Source organism: Rhinopithecus bieti, unplaced genomic scaffold, assembly GCF_001698545.2.
Source record: "Rhinopithecus bieti isolate Rb0 unplaced genomic scaffold, ASM169854v2 scaffold_32422, whole genome shotgun sequence".
NCBI classification, from domain to species: domain Eukaryota; kingdom Metazoa; phylum Chordata; class Mammalia; order Primates; family Cercopithecidae; genus Rhinopithecus; species Rhinopithecus bieti.
Window position 1 is genome coordinate 1,452,238 of NW_016814631.1, and position 14,244 is coordinate 1,466,481.

General features: G+C 47.5%; 1 protein-coding gene across 1 annotated transcript; it reads left to right on the forward strand.

Moving 5' to 3' along the window:
* Positions 1-591: 591 nt before the first annotated feature.
* MTNR1B (melatonin receptor 1B) lies at positions 592-13,823 on the forward strand. The gene is made up of 2 exons (XM_017851599.1): positions 592-911; positions 12,488-13,823. The coding sequence occupies exons 1-2, from the start codon at positions 689-691 to the stop codon at positions 13,351-13,353; spliced, it is 1,089 nt and encodes a 362-aa protein (XP_017707088.1). The 5' UTR covers positions 592-688; the 3' UTR covers positions 13,354-13,823.
* The last annotated feature ends 421 nt before the right edge of the window (positions 13,824-14,244 follow it).

The window sequence follows — 14,244 nt, forward strand, 5'->3', positions numbered from 1 at the left end:
TTGGCTTTATAAAGAGGACCAAGTAGAGACATCACTAATGCCCCCCACAATACCCAGCAAGTGCTCGGAAAATGGCTAGGTTCGTATTTTTCTGCAGCTCCCTAGAATGTAAGTCTACACTACTTTGTTCTGGGCTCTGTCCCCACATCTTAGGAGCTGCATTCTCTTTCGAGCTGCACAGCCCTGTGGGACCTCAAGCCTTGCCTTTCTTGACAACCGATGGGAGGTCCCGACCATCAGCACCTTCTCCAGTCTATAAACCTGGCTTGGATGTCCCTAGCTGGACACAGCTTCTCTTGGGGACGCTGTGGAGGAAATCGGGGTCTCGGGTGTAGTTGTGTACCGAGGGACATAGGCTAGACGCGCTCCGCGGCCTGAGATGAGCTAGGCACGTGCTGGGGGCGGGGTGGCAGAGATAGCTGTGCGGTCCCAGCTGTTCCTGAGCGCACCGCTGAGGGACGCACTCCTTTCTGCAACGGCTGCACCCCAAGTCCTCCTCCCATTCCTATATTTTTCTCCATCCTCTGCCCACGCTTAATTAGTTATCTCCTCCAGACCCCTCCCCACTGGCCTCCTCCCTTGCACACGGGAGCTGGGCAGGGAAGGGAGCACCCGGCTCAGTACTGCGCTCGCCCTGCGGCTGTCCGGGGCCGCGCGGTGGCCAAAGCGCAGCGCGGGAGAGTCTGCGATGTCAGAGAACGGCTCCTTCGCCAACTGCTGCGAGGCCGGCGGGTGGGCAGTGCGCCCGGGCTGGTTGGGTACTGGCAGCGCGCAACCCTCCAGGACCCCTCGACCTCCCTGGGTGGCTCCCGCTCTATCCGTGGTGCTCATCGTCACCACCGCCGTGGACGTTGTGGGCAACCTCCTGGTGATCCTCTCAGTGCTCAGGAACCGCAAGCTCCGAAACGCAGGTAAGCACCATTCCTGACGCGGGGTGCTGGGGTAGGGCCCTTCCTTGTCCTCTGGTCTTGTCCGTGACCCCGGGATACGCGCTGCCTTTTCCCTCCTCAGCCCGGGCTCCCCTTTCCCTTCACTCTAACCTAGTCCCTAAGTTTGACTCTGCACTCAAAAGTTAGGGTGAGTTCTGCCCCTCCGAAATGCGACTGCCCAGGATGCACTTGGCACAGAGGGAATTACGGAAAGTTTTACTGGCGCGCTTTTTGGCGCTGTGGGAACCCACGCTGCTGGATGCCATCGCTACCCGTCGCGCTCCAATGTGTGCCTTTCCAGAGCTGCCCACATCAGGCCACAGAACACCACTTGTGCTTGACACCCCACTTCCTTCCTTGCCAAGCACTGTAGCTTTATGTAGTAGTTGCTTAGAAAGTCCTTGCTGTAAAAACGAGTTAATCAATGGAAGCATTTCAGTAGGTTTTGTGTCAAAAACTTATCTCCAGGTCATCTGAAGACCCAATTCCAGTGGACAGAGTGTAAATGCAGAAATTGCAGATTCTGCTTGGACTGACCTAAATTGCTTTGAAATATTGTGGTCTTTTCTGAAGACTGGGAATTCCTGGGATTAACTGTGAAAATTAAAGCAATGATTTGGCTAAATCGTGTTGCAATCCTGAAAATATTTCTCCTATTTCAATCCACTCTCATTTCAATATTCCCCTAGTCAGGTCTTCAAAGAAAGAAAACCAGAGTGGGGGGGAGGGGTCGGTGTCTGAACTCTCACCCTCACAGGTCATGGGGCATGCTGACCATTTCAGCCTAGGAGGGAGCTCAGTGACCTGTTAATTTTGCAGTCTCTCAATTTGGGCTTTGGGGGCAAATTCAAATATTACAGTGAATTAAAATGGAAAGATAGCAGCAGAAAAACAATTATATAGCTTAAAATGCTTTTTTAAGGAGTTAGACCATTTTAGCAAATGGTAATATCTATTTGGTGTGGCCTGTGACTCTAGAATTTTTTATTTCTTTTTTTTTGAGATGGATTCTCTCGCTCTGTCGCCCAGGCTGGAGTGCAGTGGCACAGTCTAGGCTCACTGCAACCTCCGTCTCCCAGGTTCAAGGGTTTCTCCTGCTTCAGGGTCGTGAGCAGCTGAGATTACAGGCGTGTGACACTACACCCGGGTAATTTTTTATGTTTTTGGTAGAGACAGGGTTTTACCATGTTGGCCAGGCTGGTCTCAAACCCCTGACCTCAATCAAGTGATCCACCCGCCTCAGCTTCCCAAAGTGCTGGGATCACAGGCATGAGCCACTGCGTCTGGCTGACTCTAGGATTTTTATCTGAAAAAATAAACAAAAAACTGCTCCAACAGTGAGTATCCAGCCATCATATGTGAAACATAACATTATGAAGAAGAAGTAAGCTTTCTAACTCAGCCACTTCGGTAGTGGTGGCTGTTTTCTGGTACACATGGTTCAAAATATTGTGTCCTTTGAAGAAAAGCTTATATATTAGGGAAGAACAGGTTATGATTAGAAAACTGCATTTAATATTTTTGACACATTGTCCCTTGCAGCCATCATAAACATTCATTCCCTGAACAGGGAGGCAAAAGGGAGACAACTCCTGGCTCTGCGGGGGAGAAATGGGCCCTCCTGGTTCTGACATTGGCCCCTTCTGTCCCTGACTTATTGAGTATTTAGAGCAGGTCTGTCAGGTCGTGGCTCCCTACTCAGTAATTTGGATTGCCCACCATGAGAAAGGTGGTTGAGGGAAGTAGGAGTTGCTTCCTTTTGCTGGAAGGAGAAAAGCACCCCTCCCCCACTGCATCCTACAAAGGGCTAGGCTTTTCTGTGATCCTGGCAGGGTCTACAGAATCCTTACCAATTTGAGAGCATCACTGGGGAGGGTCATGAGCATGTTCAATTGCTGGCATATCTTCTGTTCTATCTTTCCTACCTCCCGATGTGTCTGCTACAGCCCAGCACCCGAAAAAAAAAAAAAAAATTAACACTATATCTAAATGACATCAATTCCTGCCACTGCTACAGTCTTGCAATTTAACCAGTTCTTATGTGACCACTGGCTTTATTGGTGATAGTCACAAACAATTGTAGTACTGACTTGAACTAAATGATCTCAGCAGAATGAGATTTCAAAAGATGCTTAAAACCTACAGCTCTTTGAATAGTTAGAACCCACTCTACTCTTAATCAGGCCTTGTCTTACTGAAGAGCTTGGATTTACTTTAAGAAACGTTTCTTCAGACCTTTCCATAGTGAAGTCTGGCTCCTTACATCATTGGTATTAAAAAATTAAGTCTGTGACAATGAGAATACATATATTTCTGATAGCCAAGATGCATAGACCATATTGAGATCACAGCATGTTTCCCAGGAGACACTTGCCTTGCCTATCACAAACCCAGTTCCTCTGCGGAGCAGCTCTGTATCATCCCTAACAGTGTCGCTCCTGATGGCAGGGTGAGTGGTTACATTAATTGTCCTTTTTTTCAGGGATATCCTATCTGCAGCTTCGGTTGCTGCATGTGGTGGGTTGACTTCAGAGATAGCACTAGAGAAAGGCAGACAGGGAGGAGTGGAGGCAAGGTGGGAGGTAGGGTCAGAGCACTGACCCAACTTAAAAGGTAAGGCCAAATGTGTTCACTCTTCGCTACATTCTCAGTGTCTCGCACAGCCCATGGCACTGAGTTGGCACCTTACGCTTGTCAGAGTGTGCTTCCCAGGGACTTGCCACACTTTGGACTCTCCTGAGAACAGTTGAGAACTTTCCCTCCTGGGCTCGTCACTGCTGTCCTGACCCTTGAGCTACACCTCACTAATATTTATCTCTTGCATTTTTGAGCTGTTCCTTTCTCTCTTCTGGAAACTTCCTCCATTTTACACACACACACTATACACAAAGTCTCCTGTTTTTTTTGTTTTTTTTGTTTGTTTGTTTTTCTGTTTTTTTTTTTTTTTTTTTTTTTTGAGACGGAGTCTTGCTCTGTCGCCTGGGCTGGAGTACAGTGGCCGGATCTCAGCTCACTGCAAGCTCCGCCTCCCGGGTTTACGCCATTCTCCTGCCTCAGCCTCCCGAGTAGCTGGGACTACAGGCGCCCGCCACCTCGCCTGGCTAGTTTTTTTGTATTTTTAGTAGAGACGGGGTTTCACCGTGTTAGCCAGGATGGTCTCGATCTCCTGACCTCGTGATCCACCCGTCTCGGCCTCCCAAAGTGCTGGGATTACAGGCTTGAGCCACCGCGCCCGGCCGCCTAAAGTCTCCTGTTTTAAAAGAACAAAAGACTCTTTTCTTGACTTCATGTCCCTCCTAACTTCATCACTACGTCTCTCCCTCCCTTTTCAGCCAGACATTTTAATGTAGTTGTGGACATCCACTGTCTCTACCCCATTGCTTCCCATTCATCCTCAGTCCTCTGAGCTCCATTCTCTGGAAATGTTCCTCTGTGCTGTGTGTGACACTGAGGGCCACTCCCTCTGTAGGACCTTTCATTCCCTTGGCTTACCTGGTGCTAGTTTTTGGATCTCCTTTTTCTCTTCATCTCTCGGATACCTGTAGTTCCTCCTACTCTTTCACTCCTTTGGTTCCTCCTACTCTTTCATTCCACATGTCCTAATGATTTTACCTTCCACTATTTCTCAGTTTCTCCCTTTCCTGCCTCCTTATTCTTACTGTCCCCATTTCATGCCTTCATCATCTCTTGAGCAAACACTACCCACAGTGCTTGAAAGCTTTTCCTGCTCCCTCCTCCAGTCGCTGTTACCACTGCCAAGAGTTGCCCTGTCTTTAGTGGCTGCCCTCCCTCTCCAGAACAGCGTTCAACTCCAGAGCACAGCTCCCATAGCCATTTGTAACTGGCCTAGCCCACCTAACTTACAGCCTCATCGCCCTCCTCTCACTGGTGCCACAGTGAACTGTTGCCACTTCCCAAAGGGTCTGCACTCCCTGATGTACTTTCTCAGCCTCTTCTGCCCAGTCAATAGCTGCTCCTCCTTCAACCCCTTCCCTAACTCCCCTGCAGGATTATCAATGTAGATTATTAATACCATGAAGGGGATAGTAAGTGTCTCCTTTGTTGGGCTTCTCAGATACCTGTGCCCTCCCCAGTACAGCACCCCCCTCACTGTACTATTGTTCTTTGTCCCTCCCCACTGGACTGTGCACCTGTGGAGAGCAGACACTTTCATTCAGTTTCTGTCCACAGAGCCAGATGCATAGTTAGAACAGAACACATCTCTGATGAGACAAATTGGAAATAGACAAGACACCAGGTAGTGGGGGAAAATTAACTGATTTTGCTCCATGAGCTGGGATAGACCTCAGTTACAGTACTCAGCACTGCATAAGTAATCAATATGGGTTTTCATGAAACTGAATTGCTTTGAGAACAGCCCAAAGTATATCTCACTTTAAGCTGACTATTGGCACCTTGTACATGAAGGCATGCCTGTTCTGTGATTCTCCTGTGTTGCTAAAGTTGCTCAGCACTTTCCAGCCATGCCATGGTTGTACCCTAGTGATTCCTCTCGGGCAGTTTGCCCCTGACATGGTTTGGCTGTGTCCCCGCCCACATCTCATCTTGAATTCCCACATGTAGGAGGGACCTGGTGGGAAGTAATTCATTCATGGGAGCAAGTCTTTTCCATGCTGTTCTCACAATAGTGAATAAATCTCATGAGATCTGATGGAAAAAGAGAAGCTCCCCTGCACAAGCTCTCTCTCTTTGCCTGCTGCCATCCACATAAGACACGACTTGCTCTTCCTTGCTTTCCACCATGATTGGGAGACTTCCCCAGCCATGTGGAACTGTAAGCCTAATGAAACCTCTTTCTTTTGTAAGTTGCACAGCCATGGGTATGTCTTTTCTTTTTTTTTTTTTCTTTTTTTTTTTTTGAGATGGAGTTTCACTCTTATTGCCCACGCCGGAGTGCAATGGCATGGTCTTGGCTCACCACAACCTCTGCCTCCTGGGTTCAAGCTATTCTCCTGCCTCAGCCTCCCGAGTAGCTAGGATTACAGGCATGCACCACCACACCCAACTAATTTTGTGTTTTTTAGTAGAGACGGGGTTTCTCCATGTTGGTCAGGCTGGTCTCAAACTCCTGACCTCAGGTGATCCGCCTGCCTCAGCCTCCCAAAGTGCTGGGATGACAGGTGTGAGCCACTGTGCCTGGCCTTGGGTATGTCTTTATCAGCAGCATGAAAACAGACTAATACAGCCCCTTTATAATACAGCCCCTTTCTTGGTCTGGCCCAAGGTTGCCACTTTTAAGCTGCCTGTAATATGCAGGCCATGTAAGAGAGCTGAGAGAACCATGTCCTCACTGTAACATCCAAGTACACTCCGTTATCAGAGAGGAAGGCGTAACAACACCAGTTATTCCTGGCTCCATAGGCACACCCACCTTAGTTTTCCAAGTAACAGTCAAAAGCTATGGTCTGACAATGGATTTTTGTGCTGCAAATGGGTTAAAGAGGCTGTTTGGGAGGTTTAGTGAATGCACAAATTGGCATTTCTGGGGTATGCTGATGATTGGTAAAGCAGAAATATATGAACTATTTGATGTTAAGATTCCCTAGGAAAACATGGAGGATTTGCTTGCTGAACACACAGATCTTTGTCCAAGGTCACTCTGTCTATGCTGGCAAAGCAGCCCCTCCTCCAGGTCCCCACTGATGCTGAGAATTCACACCATCTCCTATCCAGAACGAGTAACTGCCTGGGAGGTTCTTGGTGGGAATATTCTGCCTATGCAGGTGCTTTGCTTCCCCAGTTAGATTAGAAAAGAACTGTGGCGCCTGTTCCTTGCCTCTTCTCTTCCAACACTTGTTGACTGAGGCAGCCAATGATGCTTGATAAGCCGTGTGGTTCTGGACAAAGGCTCTGGAAAGCCTAGAGGGAAATGCTTAATAGGCCCACAGCCTCTACCCTCCAGGAATTCCAGGATGAAGTGGAGCCCACTCCATCCAGGCTTCTATCCTACCACCGACCATTCATTGAGATATCACTTGGCGTCAGGTGTCTTTTGACCTGCTCAGCATGCAAGACCAAACTGGGCTACCTTGGACTCCTTCCCGAATGTTTCTTGAGCTGTCCAACTTTGCATTTCAGCTGTGAATACCTTATTGCCTCTTCACTGAGCAAAAATGAACAGTTTTTAAATCCCATCATTATGTCTTTAGCTGAATAATCAGGAAAGCTAATAATCCTCTTTAATTCCTTCCACGTAACTCTCAGTAGCTCAAGGGATAAAGACTTTCATGTTTGACTGTCTTTATCTCCAGAAAGCTGGATTCTGCATTCAGATATGATATACCACAAAACTCAAAGAATACTGAAAGCTCCTATTGGCTCTTACAATTTAAAATACTTACTGCTGGAGGAGTAGAAGATAGAGAATTGGGAAGTAAAGCCCCAGTTCTTAGGGAGTTTACCATCTAGAGGGAATGTCCTACTTTCTTCATCTTCATCTCCCTACTACTTCTCACAACGTATCTCACAGGGATCCCAGTCCCACCTTATGAGCCTCTTTCTTGACCTGTCAGTACAGCTAATAATATAAAACAACAATAACAAATAATAGCTAACATTACTAGGTGCTTATTATATGCCAGATTCAAGTCTCTTTCCTTTAAAAGAGAGAGAAAGAGAGAAAGAAAAGGAAAAAAAAGCCCTCCACAGTCCCCTATCAAAGGGATAGTCCTTCCTAAGCACCACTCTCTGTCTCCTTCTCTTGAAGGCAACACCGATAGAGCAATCTCCAGGGCAAAATTGGATCCCACAGCACTCAATAGAATTTTCTCTTGTTAATGTCACTGCTGACTTCCTAATTGCCAAGTCCAATAAGCACTTTTCTGCCTTTTCTCACTTTTGTAGATGACCAAGAAACTCTCTACACCTTTTCTCTTAATTCTCTCGATGTTTCTTTTCTTTGGTTTTCTCCTCTTCTTGTTCTTTCTCAATCTTTCTGTGTTATGGCTATGAGCAATTCATACAAACTGGGTTTCTTTATCTATAAAACAGAAATCATGCTATCAACCTTAAGGAATTCTTGTGAAAAACAATGGAATCCGTTTATGTAAAACTATACTATCAATTTTACCATGTTATATCAATTGTTTTGTTGCTATTGTGTAAAGTAATAAAATGTTACCTATCAGAATTTCAAAATGATCTCTTCTGATGGTTATTGAAGAATGTTTTGTGACAGCATCTTAGTTATTTTAAAATGGATACTTCTTATGTTTTAAATATATTTTCTTCTTTTAAGTGACTGAAGTACTCCTTTATATATCTGTGTACTCTATTAATTAGCCATTTTTTATTTTTTAACTAAATCAAAGTTAGATTTCAACTCAGCTCCTGTATGATTCATCCACACATCCTAAGATTTTCATAAATATGTGACTTTGGAAGAAAAAGTATCTGCTCTCAAGAGATTTGGGAATCTAATTACGAGCTTACAATGAATGCATTGTTTTAGTGTTTGTTTGAAAATCAAGTTGTGAATAAATGATATGGTCAATTACTTCAAATGCCCATCCCCAAAACGTAACTAATAAGAACATCTCACATTAATTTGGGGATTATTATTTCTCATAACCTTTCCCATACAAGATCTCATTTAAGGTAAACAGCCATTCTGGGAGTGAGGAGTCCTGTTGCAAAAGTCTTGGTAATTTTGTCTGGCTCCTTGGTGAATTGTCCTGCCTGACCAGCCCCATATCCTGCCATTGTCCCCAGTTCCAAGTTGACTCACAAATTCCCCACTGTTCCCACCACCTTGTTCTGGCCTTTCTTCCAGCTCTCACCACATTGAATGGCTACTGTTTCTCTGTTGTTTCCCCAACAGGTCCATGGGCATCTCAATGGCAGGGGCCATGTTTTTCATCCATCACTGTGTCTTACTTGAATGTGGTAGGCACTCAATAAATCTATTACACATTTAAACAGATGGAAGAGTGGAAGAAGACCTCAAGGCACAGAAAGTTTAACACTGTTAGAAAACATAGATCATTTGTTGACTTCCCCAATATAACCCTCTTGGCACCTTGTTTTTATTTGTTTAATGGTCTTCTCTAAGAGACCATAAACTTTGTAAGGGGAGGTAGCCTGTCCATCTGACATAGTCACAGGCAGAACGTAGTATGTATGCAGCAATATTTGTCACACAAATGACTTGATGATTCTCTCTTTCTATCTTGTCTTTTAGCTCAATGACCAAGGAGAATTTATGTTTAACCAAATTTTTCTTCTGAGCATGAAGGGTGAGCACAGAGAAAAGGGGCAAGGGTTACAGGGAGCTTTACCTTCCAAAATTCTCCTATCTGACGAATATTAGATAGCTCAGCACTGGCTGGCTCTTTCCTAGATTACCAGGTCTCCATTAAGAAATACTTTTTCCAAAAAGAAAGAGAGAGGAAGAGAAGAGGGAGGAAGCTGTGATGGTTGTGTGTGTGAAAGGATCCACTCTGCGTATGAATCCTGGAAGGGGATTCCATGTTAGTGAACAAAGCCCTGTTGTCAAAGCCTCTCTCCACTAATACACCCTATCTGCTGGAGGCAGATGGAAACGAGTCACGCCAGGACTCGTGATATAAATATTCATTATGCACAGAGTGACTGCAGTGCTGTGTGCATACTGAGTGATTTCTCACCTGTCTGGGGAAGAAATGGATGGAGAACTGGATCTCCCCTTGACTATCATCCACATAGAACCTGGCTGCTTACAGATGGAAGACAAAACACGAATTTTATGCACCTAATTTGGAATTGTGCCGAGAAAGCCTGGAGACAGTGGGATGTCTGGGCAGATGAATCTGCAGCAGGAAGTGGTTGATTTCAGCCTTTTAGGAACAGCCGGAGTAATAGGGGATAGTAATTGAATCACTTTCCACGTGGAGTTGAATGTGTTCTTCTTACTATTTACAAGCTGTTTGCCAGCCTCTGGGGCATTATTAGGGGATAAGCCACATTAACACAGCAGAACTTGACTCTGCCTTCCCAGGGAAACAGCTGGCAGAGCTGGCACCGGCTCCCAACAGCTCTTGACTTTCTCTGCTCAGTTTGCAAGTGCCAAGAGCTTGTGTGTTGCTGGGCTAGGTGCCCAATGGGTCCTGTGGAGACCCATCTTCCTGTGCTGGAGAGAAGTGATTCCCTTCACAGAACCAACCCTAAGAGTGTGCAGGGGGAAGTGGTGGCAGCGCTCCGAAAGAAAAGAAGGGAGCTCATGAAGGAATAGTCACCAAGAAAGGAATGCGGGAACTCACCCAAATTCACTCGACCAGAAAGTGGCAGGACTCAGATTATCCCAGGTTGCTCTGACGTCAGCACAACCCTCTAGATTTCAAAAGGACACTTAAGATTCTAGGAGACAAGGGCTCCTGATTCAGCTGAAGCCAAGCAATGTGAGAGAGGGAATCCCTCGTGATCTTGGAACAAAGTGAGGTCTGTGTAGGTGAGTCAGAGATGGAGATCCAGCAGTGGAGACAGCCAATGGGCTGAGAATTAAATGAAAAGACACGAAACCCCTCCACATCCCAAGCAGGTCCTTGTTGCACATTTTTTGCCTCGCTTTACCAACCAGAAAGGAAATGAGGCCATTTTTAACCCATGAAGTAAATAAATCTGTAAATAGTAGAGTAGGTAGGAATCCAGCAGTTCAGTCGAGTCATGATTCTCCTTCGCCATCCAACCTGGTGGACAATCTTGAGACAGGGAAGCTCACTACCTCACAAGCGCACTAATTGTCCAGACAATCTCCTTTCTATTCATTTACATCCTGTCTCCCTGGTTTCCTAACCTAGCTGTGGACACAGTAGTATTATAGTTAGGTCTTGAGAACTCCTAGGACTCCAGTAGACTTGTATGGGTTCTGAGTGGGGTTGACTCCATATCTCTGAGGACAAAATAGGTCCTTCGTGAAGGCTGCCCGAGGGTCTTTCAGGTTCCCATCCCCATACAGACCATGCTACGGGAAATCTTCTTTGAGATGGCGTGAATGTGGGAGGGCTGGAGGCAGTCCTTTCCCTACCCTTGTGGGTAAGTCCAGGTATGGCGTCTACTTGACTTGAAGGGCTGACTCAGGTGAACTCCCAGCTGGGTGGCTCTCAGCCTCCCTTTTTCTGTACCCTGTGAATCCATCCACAGCCTGGCCTCTCCAATTGCTGTGCTCTGGGGGCTCTTTCCATCTGCCTGACCCTCTGGACCCCTGAAGCCATCACAGCCTCTGTGGCAATGGGACAGACACATGGTGGCCATGGAGTTTCCATGTCTGTGTCTTTGCTGACTTGGGAGTTACTCCTGCACACCATCCCAAGCCACCCTCTGCATTCAGCCACCCTAAGACCAGAGGCTTCACCATGTGGTAAAAGACCAGAAAATTTGAAAGCCATGCCCAGTGCACACCACATCACTCAGGGCCCCTGCTGGAGGGAGAATCTGTTATCTTTTGGGCATACAGTAGGTATTCAAAAAGTACAACACTTGGTGAATGAGACAATTGGCATTAGTGATGGAACTGCTCACACTATGAGCTTTGTATTGTCCGAACTTTTAGGTTCTCGGTGCTCTATTTGTGAGTCAGCGTTGGTTTTAGAATGCAAACACTTGAGGAGCAGAGATTGTGTTCTTTTGGAGTAAGCCCTGCCTCCACCCTAGGACTTCAGCTTAGAACATGCCTGAATCATATTAATTGATGGGTGTGTGGTTTCCTGAGGCTGTCTCTGGTTGACCAAGCTTGGTGATGTTGGAGAAGGCTCCATTCAAAGGATAATTGCCTAGATAGTCCAGAAAGGCCGCCATGGTGCAGGCAAAGCAGGGAGGTCCCCCAGAGACTGTGGGCTTAGGAGTGCTGACAGCTCTTCCTCACCCCACAGGGCTGGGGCTCAGTGCCACTACTGCAAGTGTCTGTCAACATGGCCACAAGGCTGGGAGTACTGGCTCAGACAGGGCACAAAGGGGAATGCCAGAAACACATGGTTCCCACTCTCAACACCTTTCTTCTAGCCCAGCTGCAAAATGCAATTCACATTTACAAAAGCCACTTAAAGACACTTAGAAAGTAGCCTGTTAACCAGTGGGGAGAAAATGCAAAAGGAGACCACCAGAGAGATGTGTGGGGAGGTGAGGGAATGAGAGAGAGGGATGGTAGTGATGAGAAATCCACACTCCTGACTTTCAGACCCCCCTCCTCCGAAATCTTTGCTGGAGCTTAAATGATGCAAAGCCCCTGAGCATCTGTGCCTATCATGGAAACAGTTAGCATGTGTGAGCACCTGTTAAATCCCCAAGAACTTTGTATCATTAATTCTTACAGCTATACTATGAGGTAGGTATCACTGACCCTAGTTCACAAATTAGGCAAATGGGGTTCTGAGAGCTTAAATAGCTTGCCTCAGTCATATAGCTAGTGAATGGCAGAAATGCGATCTGAGTCTTCAGTTCTGCACCTCTAAGAGCCACTTTGTTTCCACTCACATTACCAAAAGTAACTTCGTGGAGGGTAGGATGTTCTACAGAATCTAAGTCGTGGGGTCTCGTGCTGACTGTTGCTCTGTTTGCTGCTTCAGGTAATTTGTTCTTGGTGAGTCTGGCGTTGGCTGACCTGGTGGTGGCCTTGTACCCCTACCCGCTAATCCTCGTGGCCATCTTCTATGACGGCTGGGCCTTGGGGGAGGAGCACTGTAAGGCCAGCGCCTTTGTGATGGGCCTGAGCGTCATCGGCTCTGTCTTCAACATCACTGCCATCGCCATTAACCGCTACTGCTACATCTGCCACAGCGTGGCCTACCACCGAATCTACAGGCGCTGGCACACCCCTCTGCACATCTGCCTTGTCTGGCTCCTCACCGTGGTGGCCTTGCTGCCCAACTTCTTTGTGGGGTCCCTGGAGTACGACCCACGCATCTATTCCTGCACCTTCATCCAGACAGCCAGCACCCAGTACACGGCAGCAGTGGTGGTCATCCACTTTCTCCTCCCCATCGCTGTCGTGTCCTTCTGCTACCTGCGCATCTGGGTGCTGGTGCTCCAAGCCCGCAGGAAAGCCAAGCCAGAGAGCACGCTGTGCCTGAGGCCCAGCGACTTGCGGAGCTTTCTAACTATGTTTGTGGTGTTTGTGATCTTTGCCGTCTGCTGGGCCCCACTTAACTGCATCGGCCTCGCTGTGGCCATCAACCCACAAGAAATGGCTCCCCAGATCCCTGAGGGGCTATTTGTCACTAGCTACTTACTGGCTTATTTCAACAGCTGCCTGAATGCCATTGTCTATGGGCTCCTGAACCAAAACTTCCGCAGGGAGTACAAGAGGATCCTCTTGGCCCTTTGGAACCCACGGCACTGCATTCAGGACTCTTCCAAGGGCAGCCATGCAGAGGGGCTGCAGAGCCCAGCTCCACCCATCGTTGGGGTGCAGCACCAGGCAGATGCTCTCTAGCCTGGATCTGAGGCACACCAGCTGCACGACAAACTCATGAAATGGTGGGAGTGAGTCTGCTGCAAGGGTGAGACCAGGCAGCGTGCTGGACCACACTGTCCTGTTGACATCACAGCCCCAAGGCTGGGGGAACTTCATGCTGGGACAAGGAGCTCATCAGTGCCATGGGTTCAGGCTGATCCAGGAGATGCTCACAGCCACGGGACCTGGCAAACACTCTTGGTGGTGTCTTGGGGACTTGGTGCACACAAGACCAAGGAAGGGACAGAATGAGGAAAGGCCTGGGGCAGAAGAGCCCAACTCCTTCTCATAGGTGACCCTCATCCTCCTCCCTTGGCCTCCTGGCTACTTTCTCCCCTTCCCCCGGTGTGGCAGGATCTCTTCCTGTTAGCAAGGATGAAAGAGAGAGGTCAGCAGGGCTGGAACTTGGTAACTCTGCAAGGGCCTCAGGTGGGGCAGGTACAGAGGGCAAGCATTCCACACTCCCCCACTGACCTTCCTTACACACACACACACACATCACACACACATCACAACCACACATGCGTCACACCACAGACACACCACACTATGCACACATAGCCACCATACTCCACACTGTACACATACATATGTTACACACACACAGCCACCACATCACAAACAACACGGAACACCACACACACACACACACACATACTCACACTTCTCCAGCATCTGGAGCACAAAGTCTGCTTGGCCTCCCTTCCTGGTTCCATCACATTCAGGTTGTGTGATTTGGTGAAAATCTCTTACCCTCCCTGTTCCTCAGTTTACTCATCTTAAAGTGAGGATCGTGCCATAGTCAGCCTCCCAGGTTGTTGTGAGGATTCACTGGGATAATACATCTGCAGAACTGAGGACAGTGCCTGA

Bases quoted from the DNA above. Each gene is read 5' to 3' on its own strand.
- MTNR1B (XM_017851599.1), top strand. From the start codon at position 689: ATGTCAGAGAACGGCTCCTTCGCCAACTGCTGCGAGGCCGGCGGGTGG. The intron at 912-12,487 runs GTAAGCACCATT...TTGCTGCTTCAG, and splicing joins CCGCAAGCTCCGAAACGCAG to GTAATTTGTTCTTGGTGAGT.